This window comes from Elgaria multicarinata, chromosome 3, assembly GCF_023053635.1.
Source record: "Elgaria multicarinata webbii isolate HBS135686 ecotype San Diego chromosome 3, rElgMul1.1.pri, whole genome shotgun sequence".
NCBI lineage: Eukaryota > Metazoa > Chordata > Lepidosauria > Squamata > Anguidae > Elgaria > Elgaria multicarinata.
In genome coordinates, this window is record NC_086173.1 from 60626542 (window position 1) to 60638123 (window position 11582).

Here is an 11582-nt window from a genome sequence, read left to right on the forward strand (position 1 = left end):
ATGACCAAAAAAAGTGGTTCTGTTTCACTTTTGGGGAGAAAGACTATTTAATTTTTATTGACTGCTCTTGTTTGTGTTTGTGCAAATAATCAAGTAAGGGAAACAAACAAGGGCCACAGAATGCAAGTGAATTGCTATGGGAGAAGGATGCACCTTGCTTATGTTTACTCTTTACTTTGCTGAAGTACTGAACATATATAAAAACAGGAGCCAGCATAGCAGTTTGCCCCTCTAGAATGCACTTGTTTTCTTTCCATTTTTACTCTCCATAAGTCATCTTCTGGCTTCTTCCAGGCCATCAGTTGTGTCTCTCCCACCTTTGCTTTGATTATATAAAATCCAACAATCATATGATGCCATTTTTAAAAAAGAAAGAAAAAAGAACCCAATTATTGGTTTTTAATGCAATGAACCGCTCTGCAGAGTGGGTGCCTCACGATAGCATTGGTGCCCAGCCTATCAGTGCTCCTCATAGCCCCTTTTATTTCAAACGGGCATGACTTGTTTGTCCAAGCGCAATCCTCAAAATGAAATGTCATGAGTTTCCAGAATGGAGTAGCTTCTATTTTGATGCACATGTGCTTCGTAGACACATTGTTTCAGTAAGAGAATGATCAGCCACTAAACTAGGGCAGGGTGGGGGGAAGAAAACACACAGAAATGGATGGAGTTATCACCTGTGATTTTACACATACCATCTAATCGGTACCAAGGAAATCCATACAACCATGGTCATGTCTAGACGGGGCGATATCCCAGGGACTGCCCTGGGATCATCCCTGTGTGTCCACATGATGCACAGGGGATCGCGGGAGCAGGGAGGGATGATCCCTTCCTTTCCCTGGGATATCACCCTACCCTTCTATCCCAACTTTTCCCGCGGTCTCTTGGGATGATCCTGAGTCCGGTTTTGTCCCAGCTCCTTGTGAGTAACCGCAAAGAACCGGGAACCGAGCATGGAGCTCCTCAGGAGCTCCGTGCCCATCGGGGGTGGGGTGGGGCAGGGGGAGTGGGAGGGTTTTTTGTTTTTTTTAAAAAAACAAAATAATCACTTTTGCACAGGAGCGCTCTTGCGCTCTTCTTCAATTAAAAAAAAATGGCGGCTGCAACATTCTCTTCCTCCTGGGACGTCGCACGCCACATGTACACTGAGGGGGAGGATCTCACGATCATCATATTGCGAGATCATCCCCCTCCAATAGCCGTGCCCATTGGGTGACAGATACCATAGTGCCAATGAAACCACACAGGCATGGGTTTCATGGGTGACATATACATACATTTTCTCAGCAATTTTGAGCTGAGGGAAAATGTTAGTGTCCCTGCAGTTAAAGTGCTTTCTTAAGGGACACTGGGATCTTCCATAATAACTAAGTGCTAACTGTGCATATACTGCATAACCTTCACAGCAACTCCCGCCCTGCCCAATGCAATCCCACACATCATCATAAAAGGGCCTTGGAAGATAGGAAGGGGAGGGAATAAAACATTTGGGTGAACTTAGAGAAGGAATAGCACAGCACGGCACTCTGTTCTAGAGCTCCCTCTTGATGCTACTGAGGATTATGTGAGTCATACTTATATACAAAGAATATGGACCAGTGTTGCCACTGGATATGGTAGGGGAATGCTCCACTCAAGGCAAAGGAAGGGGAACAATCCTAGTTGTTTCTACAATATCTCATCATCATCATTCCATTACAGATCTGGTGTGCTTGCGTGTGAATATTGCTGAAGTCATAAAAACTACCAACCTCTCAGGACGATCGTATTCTGTAAGTGGCACTCTGATTTTTCAGAAATAGGCACTGTTTTATGGTGTATGCATTTGGAGGGGATCTTTCAGAAATATGGGCAAATTGTGAACCGCTATGCTTATCGTTATCACGAATGTAACTGTCTTTACAACCACCAGGTTTGTTTGATCTGCATCACTCATATATCATAATGCCTTAAATGGGATTTTTAATATGGTTACATTGTTCAGTATGCTAGCAAGACTTTTGAACTGTTTATAAAGAATAGTGCTGCGTCAGGCACTGAACCTAATCTAATAATTGAAATTGTGGACCCTTCAAACTGTCTACCCATGTTACTAATCCAGTGTCTTCCTGATCTTGACTTCAAACCTTGCTTTCTTGGAACAGAATGACACAACATGAGACTTTTGGGTTAGAAACCTGCCAATCTGGCAAATAAGCACAATTTCGCAGGAGAATGTATTTATGCATGTATGGGGAATGCAAACTGCTCTGATTCCTTGATGTTGCCTTGTTTGCCTCTGAACCCATTACTGAACATATTTCCTGATGCTGATCTACTTCTAGGCTCACTGGACAACTTTCTTGCCACTGGACATGTTGTTTGATAAGAGTTCTGAAATTTCAGTTGGGCCAGATCTACACCAAGCAGGATATAAAACATTTTGAAAACTGTAGGGAGTGTGTCCTGGGCCCCAACAGTTGTCACTACTGTTCTAAACTGTTTTAAAGCAGTGGTGTAGATCCTGCCTTGGTTTATCAGCCTGAGCTGATGTTTCACTTAGATATTTTTTCCTTATTTCAGAGCTGCTAAAAGCCAGTCTTTTCCTGAAGTAGCCACTACTTTTCCAATGGGTTGGATCCAGACTTAGTCAAAAAGTATGACTAGGTCTAGATCCAATCCAATATGTGCTTATTAAAAAAGTAAAAAACCCTGCTTCCCCGCCCCTACATAATGATCTGTAGAATGTGTGGGTTATAACCTAAAATATTAGTTTGTAAATGATACTTCTTCTAAAAAAGATTAAACCTGCTTGGATATTCTCACTCCTATGAAAGAAAAAAAGGTGTTGCATTTCAGGCATGTAGTTGCACATGAAAACATTTGCTTTCCTCTTCAGTTTTATCCCCCCCGTTACCAACAATAATGCCTACTGAGCTGAAGATTTTGGAGTAAAACAAATTCATCTTGACAGCTGGAACAGCACTTCTATTACAATTAGCATAATTACCCAAACTGAAAAATGAATTGTCAGTGATTTCCTCTTTTCAAAAATGATGAAATAGGCTGATTATGCCAGGACTAACCGCTGGAGTTTTCACTTTTATCAACATCAGAATTATATCACTAACTTGCAACCATGATTATATCGCTCCGCAGGTTTCTGAATGTTGGTAGACAATATATATTTGATCTTTTTTGTTGGTGAAACTGAGCAACAGCCAATATTCCAATTGTCTTGATACAAATAGATTTTACTAAAATGAACTCTTATAGTTCAGAGCATATGTAGCGAAGTGGTTTGTTGAAGCTGTGCTGCAACCGAAGTGGTGAGAGGTGAGAATAAATTGTATAGCACGTAGGTTTATTGAACATGGTAACCTATGCATTATGAATGATGCTTCACTAAGCTTTAACAATGATTAATTCTAATAGAGCCATTTGCAGTTCTCATAGGACCTGCATGTTTTCCATCACTGAACAAATAGCAGTTTTGGGGGAGCAATTGCAATTGGAAAAATATCAGGAGGGGTAAAAGGTTAACCTGCTCTTCCCTAGCGTCACAGCCCCAATTCATTTCAGTTCTCCCTTAGGCTGAAGGTTGATAGTATATATTTTTAAAATGCATGAAATCCTATTCACAGATCCCCTGCATCACATTTAGTTGCATCCTGAGCGGAAGCTTTCTAAGACCTGCATTTCTCCTGTACTTATCCATCACGATCACCATGCTGTAGCAAGTTTTATTTTCATTTGCTATCATGGAGATTTGAAGTTTATGCCACAGTACATAAAAAAATCAGTAAAAATTGCCAATCCATGTCGCATCACATCTTTTGGATTCAGCCTTGGATAAGAAAAGTTCAGTTTTTCTAAGCAGAACTTTGTTTTATTTTTGTTTCAGCTAGTGGCAAACAGTATTCGAACACGCAATATCAAAATCAAAAGTACAGAACAAAGGTCGTTTACAGTGTGCCTTGACAAAGATTCTAGACGAATATACAAAAATGTGATCAGGTAGGGCTCTTCAGTTACCTGTATATTAGTAACCTTTCTATCGTTCATCTTCAGTTTTCTCCCTCATCCTGAAAGTCAGTTTCTGAGCATAGTGAGGATGCTGCTGATAAATGTATCAATTTAACAGATCACTGCTAGTGCAACTGGAAGCTAGCGGATCCTGAAGCAAACAGAAATGGGTGGACATGCTCATTTCCGAAATGGGGCAGGTCAGCAGAGCTTGCAGAAGAGAGTGCCATTGACCTGTCCCATTCCAGAAAGACTGGGTTCAGACATGATAACCAATGGTGGTTTAAATACTTGACGGCTGGTTATTTAACCCACTGTGGGTTAACATGTTGTTTGGAGGGAGTTTTATAACCAACAGTTAGTTATTCACCTGAAATAACAAACGCAAATAATAAATGGTGTGCAAAATTGGCTATTTGAACCACCATTTGTTATTGTGTGGTGTGGAAGGTACCATTGGTTATTTCAACAGTCACAAAGTCGCAAGGCAAGAGCGGTGGCTGCTGCTCTAGTCCAGCTGGCAGGATAGTTTTTTGGCAGCAATGGCTGATGGGATACTAGTGGGAGGATTGAGGGGGGGAAGAGAGGGCAGGGGATGAGTGAATCAACTCAGCGTGAACTAATAGTCAACTAAACGCTGATCCAAATCCACACCCCAGTTGATTATTATCATGTTGTCTGGGAAGCACCCCCTAGATAAACAACTGTCGAGTTGATTATTACCCCACTGTTGACTATCATTTATTTATTTATTACATTTATATACTGCCCCACAGCTGAAGCTCTCTGGGCAGTTTACAAAAGTTAAAACAGTAAACATTAAGAAAGTATACAAAATTTAAAAACCATCAGAAACATAAAAACAACAGTATCCATTTAAAAACAACAGTTCTGGGGTCCATTAGAAAACAAACTTAGCGTTGTTAAATGCTGTTAAATGCCTGGGAGAAGAGAAAAGTCTTGTCCTGGTGCCTAAAAGATAACAGTGTAGGCACCAGGCGAGCCTCATTTGGTAGATCATTCCACAGTCGAGGGGCCATCACCTTGAAAAGGCCCTCTCCCTTGTTGCCATCCTCCGAGCTTCCCTCGGAGTAGGCACTCAGAGGAGGACCTTAGATATTGAGCGCAGTGTACGGGTAGGTTCATGTCGGGGGAGGCATTCCATCAGGTATTGCGGTCCCAAGCCATGTAGAGCTTTATAGGTTAAAACCAGCACCTTGAGTTGGGATCGGAAACGTATAGGTAGCCAATGTAAGCGGGCCAGAATTGGTGTTATATGCTCAAACCTCCCTGTTCCAGCTATCATACTGTCTGAACGAAGCCAAAGAAGTGTTTCCATGATTGCTTTAGGAAGCTTTACCTTCCTGTTGCGCAAATAGTGGGTTCTGCTGGTGCAACAGAAACATTATTATTATTATTATTATTATTATTATTATTATTATTTATTTATACAGCACCATCAATGTACATGGTGCTGTACAGCGTCACAGCTGCAGTATCAGATTCTGTCTATTGTTCACCGAGTTGTGTTCTTCCTACATCAGATTCATTAAATATATATATATATATATATATATATATATATATTACTATTTTATTAATATTTATTAACCACTTTTCATTATAAAATAATTCCAAAGGAGGGTACAAAACCAAATAAAATACAGTAAAATCATACAATATCAACCATTAAAACAGGGGATAAGTTTACAAGATGCACGAATACAAATTCAATCAAATTCTAGAACAAATAGGCCTTTAGTTGCACTGAAAGCTTGTAAGACTCAGGCACCAGCCACATATGAGGGTGGGGGGAGTTGAGTAATTGAGCAGTGATTGAGGCTGCCTTATTCCATCTACCTCTAATAATAGCCCCAATCAATGCCAATGGATTTTTGTCTAATGTAAACCACTGACATGTGTTCAGGATATACAGGCAAGGTTTGCTAACTATCTGAAGTTTGAACCACACTCTTTGAATTGTAAACCCAGGGGTTTTCACATAAAAACAACTTTGTGTCAGAGTTGAGTAAAAACTACATCAAATTCTGACCTACAATTTGTGTATTTAGTTAATGGAAAATGTCTCTCCTTCTCTTGCAGTATTGAAGTTTTTCCATGCCTAGAACCTAGCTACTGCTTGCAAAAGACAAGAACCAGACAGGCCAGCTTGCAGGAAGATGAAGACATAGGACTGGCCAAATACTTACCTAAGTCTTTATTGCTACCCATCAACACTTTTGCAGGCATTATTCAGTGAAAAAGCTCACAGTTACATCTATTCAAGCCTTTTGGTGGGTTTCAGTAGGGAGTACTGCAGTGACTGAGGACCCAACATGAAGGGCTCCAGGTGGAAAGGAATAAGAAATCAGGTATTCATCAGGAGATAAAGCCCAGTCCAATGCTGAAAAGTGTGTGATTCTGTTATAGCATAAATTAGAGTCAATGCAAGAGAAAACCATAAAGTATGACATTTTCAGGCATCTCTGCCATGCTTTTCTAGATGGAGATTTTTCTCTTACCAGGCAGAGGAGAATAGCGTTTGTTTCCTCATTTGCACAGCACTGCTAACCCATAGTGGGTTACATTCAGGAGCAACCCATGTTGGGTTAGTGTGTCGCCTGACTACTGTTTCCCACCCCATGCTAGCTACCCACTTGCTGCAGTGGGGTAAGGGGCCCTGGGATGGCTTACCATGTCGTCTGCTCCATGGATAAATCCCAGCATTCTGTTGAAAAAATGGGACCATGGAGATGGTCGCTTGAAGTGCCCAATACTTCCAGTGATGCTGTATGGTCGAACTGTATAGTCATTGTCGCATAGCAAAGGCTGGAGCTGCGGTGGCTGCTTGGATACACAGCTGCTGCTGTGGGAGGACAAGGGAACCATGCTGCTCAGCGTGGTTCTGTAGTCATGTGATGGGAGGGCGTTTTTCTTACCCCTCCCTACCCCCACCTCCCCATCCCATGATCTCATAAGGCCGGTATGACACTGATACTTCTACTGATTGTAGTGCAGGACAGTGCCTTAAAGAGAGAGAAAAAGATACCAACATGTCTGCAATCCTAAGTATTTAATTAATTCTATAAGCATGGTGCTGCAGCTAGATGTTTACAAAGCAGAAGAATTCCTAATTGATTTATTTTAATTTTGTATTGGATATTTCTGTATTAAATACACATGTACATCATGTAAATGAATTATAAATTATTTGTATAGTTGTAATACATGTTATATATTGGAAATTGGAATCCTTTAATTTCATTAAATAACTTCAAAAGATATGTAATGTCTTGTGTGCTTGTTGACTAAGGAGGGAAGATAGCTTGGAGAGATCACATCAAAGTAACCTGGTAGTAAATGTAAGTGCCAATGGGTTTGGACTTAGGGATCCCATGTAGACTCTCCCAGAAAAGTTTAGAAGAAGGCTGCGAGATTTCTTTAGCAGACCTAATAAAATCTTTGTATGTACAATGTAATGAATATATTTTGCAGTACTTATAGGCTCCCCTTCCAGCTGATACCATTACAGATACTATTTATTTATTGCATTTCTATACCGCCCAACAGCCGAAGATTCCTGGGCGGTTCATAAAAACTAAAACCATTCAAAGTATAAAACAAACAGTATAAAAATATGATATAAAATACACATTAAAAACTGATTAAAAAGATACCATACATGATTAAAACATCCTAAAAACATTCTAAAATTTAGAATTTAACATACTAAAAAAAAAAAGTAACTTGTATTAATTGATAAATATGCACTCATCACAAATTATTTGGGCCTCTAGGAACTTTGACCCTGGAAAGATTACAAGGACTTTACATTTAAACAGAATGGTCTTTGTGTTCCCTTACTAGCTGATCCTAAGCCTGGCTTTTAAAAGATTAATCCCCAACAGCAATATTTATTGCAGAGTTCCCTAAATGAATCAGACACACAATGGCACAAAGCCTCAAGTTTTGAAAGTCTCCTGAAATGATGCTCAGTTGAAGGAAAAATCAGGATTTATTTATTTTTTTAAAAAAAAACTCAGCTAAACAATCTGAAATGCTGCTTCTCCCAGTCCTCTGGTCTGTAGAAAAATGGGTCTCAGAAGTCGTAACACTGTGTCCACATCCTCCACCTTGGCTGTGGCAATTCACCTTTGAATTGCCCTCTCCAGGGAAACTTGCCTGATTTGATTGACAGGTACTTTTTTTAAAAAAACTTCTTTGTTGTTAGCTGTCCTGGGCTTGCTATACACCGAGGGTTGCGGGATACAGCAAAACAAAATTCAGGAACAAGGAACTATAGTTTGAAGTAAAAAGCTGTCCATATTCTATCAGATATGCCTAGAATAGGAATGGAAAGGGTGGGTCTGCCTCTCCATGTTCATTTGAATTCCTTTTTCGGGGAAGGGGCACGAGACACGCTCCTGTTTGCTCGCCCAGAAGTCATGAGGCCAAGCCATTTGCGGGGCGGGGAAGGGGCGTAACCCCCATTGAACTAAAAGGGGTTTACTTCTGAGTAGACGTGGATAGTATCGGGCTCTGTAAAGTCCTGCAGCGCCGGAATAGCTTGAAAATGGTCGCGAAGGAACGAGGTGCCTGCAAAGTACAGGAAGAAGAGGCGAAGCACAGCAATTGGAAACTGTCTCTCAGGTCACGGGCCAAGAGAGCTCCCCAAACGGGGGCAGTTCTAGAGAAGGATTCAGCGGGAGCAACAAGGCCAACCCGCCGTGTCCTAGCAACAGCTGGCCCCTCCCCCTTGGGCCTCCGGGCCGAGCCCCACGTCGCCTTCGAAAACGAAGAGGCGGTCCGGGACGGGAGACGCAGCGCCCCTCTGGAGCACTCCTAAGGGGCAAGGCTTACAGGTGCAGTGGGCGGGGCCTCTCTCCCCCGACAGGTGCTCCTTGGCGCATGCGCAGTGGGTGTCTCCTGTTAACAGCCGGCTGAGGCGGTGGGCCGCGTGGAAAAGCGGAAGAAGTTCGCCCCTTCCTCTAAGGTACGGGAAGCCCCGTGCGCATGGTGAAAGTTGAGCGCAAGAGAGGCAGGCGGTGGTAGTGGTTGCTATGGCAGCTGACTTAAGGTGCGGGGAAGAGGATGGGAGGCTTACGGTTCTCAGGCCCCGCTTGCCATGGGGTGAAAGGGAAGGGGGGAAGCCCGTTGTGCTGGGCTGGTGGTCCCTGAGCTGGAGAGAGTCGACATGGCTGGCCAAGGGGACCGTTGCCCAAAAGGACTGCCGTGGTACCATTTTTTTTAACCATTCGCTTTTGTGAATGGCACATGTCTCATGCCCCCCTAGAGAGTTTAGGGCTGCTACCTTTTCACCAGGCCATTTAGGAACAGTTCAGCCATTCACACACCAGTTTAATTATTTCTAATAGAGAGTTGAGAAACAGGTCACTAAAGGCTAGTGGTCATTAGAGCCTATTATTATTATTATCATCATCAGTTTCACTTTTCAGAGCGTTTACTCTTTTCATTATGGTTCTAGAAAACGCCTTCCCTTTTCATTGTTTAAAAGCATGCTTTCTTTTGCTTTTTAAGAAACCCTTTCTTCTGAAACCAAAAGTGACACTGATGCAAAGGTTTACAGACACCCAGTCTGCCTTCACACAAAAATGGAGTAACAATCCTACTACTGACGGGCTGAGCTCCCAAAATAAGAATGATTTTTAACAAGTATAAACATGTGGCAACCCTAAGGGAGATTATGCCTAGTGGTGTTGAAGTGTCTCACAACTTGCCTCTTCCAGGGAAAAAGCTGCTATTACTGTGGGTTACACTTGCTTTGAGTTCTTCACTAAAGACATCCATAGCTTTTTTAAATAATACAGTGTTATGCCTGTGGCCAAGATTTTACAAGTTGTAGTGGTAACTACGGCTATTGAAGTCTTCTTGGTACCAAAATTTTACACATTGCAGCTGTTATTTATGCTCTTGAGGAAAGGCTTCCAGGCACCTTTCAGCTGCCATTATTCTTCCTTTGCTGTTCCCTTATAACTTAAGTCTAACTAAACCAAATTATGACTAGAAAACTCTTCTAGCTTTCCTTTGGACCCATTCAGTGTTTGTTATTAGTAGGGTGACCATATGAAAAGGAGGACAGGGCTCCTGTATCTTTAACAGTTGCATAGAAAAGGGAATTATAGCAGGTGTCATTTGTATATATGGAGAACCTGGTGAAATTCCCTCTTCATCACAACAGTTAGAGCTGCAGGTGCCCTGCCCTCTTTTAAATCTGATCACTCTAGTATAGCTCCTGCAGCTTTAACTGTGGTGATGAGGGAGTTTCGCCAGGTTCTCCATATATACAAATGACACCTGCTGTAATTCCTTGTTCTATGCAACTGTTAAAGATACAGGAGCCCTGTCCTCCTTTTCATATGGTCAGCCTAGTTTTTAGTAACTTGTCTTCACACTTTTTTCCTCAATAAATAGCATGATAGTATTCTAATATTTCATATTAATCTGTTTCTGTCTGAGCAAGGTATTTCTGTTATAAGCAGTCCCATATCTGGGTAAAAATGCTTTAGAAAAAATGATGGCAATCCAGGTTGGCTGCAGTGGAAGATCTAAGTTGGAATCTACCTTTCCACTAGTTTTGAAATCAGGAATCATGACTTATGGTTTTCTATTTGAATATTTATAGGAGCCTTTAGCACACTAGTTTTGCTGTTTTCTGAGCTTTACAGCACTGCTGAAAAACTCTTACCTTTTCCAGATAGTAACACTGATTAAAAACATAACCAGTTCTTATAAAACCTTGGACTTAGTTCTGTTCTGACTGATTTGATGCTAGTCTTAGACATTTTCTTGTGGGCCAGAACCATAAAGCCAATTGCTATTGAATAGTGTGGAATATAGTTCCATTAGTGTCAGGGTCACCTCCTGGATAGTACCTATGACCTCAGTAATGATGACTGATACAATTCCTTCCCCCATCTTAACCATATAATGTAGGGGGTTTTATTTTTAAATGTGTATTCTGCTCTTTAGGGCCTCCAATCCTGCGACCTTTAAAAAGTTTTAAGCTACAAGGATATTTAAATCCCATTTGATGTTTTAAAACTCTTCTAAAATTGGTGGATAATTATGCCCTCTCCCCATTATGTAGGAAAGGGATGCCATACAACTGTCAATAGATAAGGCTTACCATGAATGTAGTGCTAAAAAAAAAATGATTCTTTTCTGAAGTCATCTGGAAAGTCCCTAACAGCACAATCCTTTGTATGTCTACTTAGATGTAAGCCCCATTGAGTTAAATGGCCTTACATCCAAATAAGTCTGTATGGGATTGCAGCCTAAGATTAACTGAGCTAACAGGTAAACAAGGATTTATTTGATTCAGAATTTAGATTTTACTTTTTTATGAACTCCTAAAAACTGTATCTGATACATAAAATATCTGTGACTGAAAATAACTGTTACATTGTTATTAGTTACTATAACTGCACTATTGGTTTGATTACTAATGCTGCATGTTGCAGCACTATCAAGAAAACTGTTTCTTTTAACATTTGTAATTTGTTTTACACCGTACTGACAAGTTTTTCTTTGCTTTATTAATTTGCAGTACAAAA

General features: G+C 41.0%; 1 protein-coding gene across 1 annotated transcript in view; it reads left to right on the plus strand.

The window, feature by feature from the left end:
• PIK3R6 (phosphoinositide-3-kinase regulatory subunit 6) overlaps window positions 1–6841 on the plus strand; it is a 34257-nt gene extending 27416 nt beyond the window's left edge. Inside the window, exons 18-20 of the mRNA XM_063123250.1 lie at window positions 1705–1775; window positions 3887–3999; window positions 6112–6841. Coding sequence (XP_062979320.1) covers window positions 1705–1775; window positions 3887–3999; window positions 6112–6268 — 341 coding nt within the window. The 3' untranslated portion in view covers window positions 6269–6841. The remainder of the gene's footprint in view (window positions 1–1704; window positions 1776–3886; window positions 4000–6111) is intronic.
• The last annotated feature ends 4741 nt before the right edge of the window (window positions 6842–11582 follow it).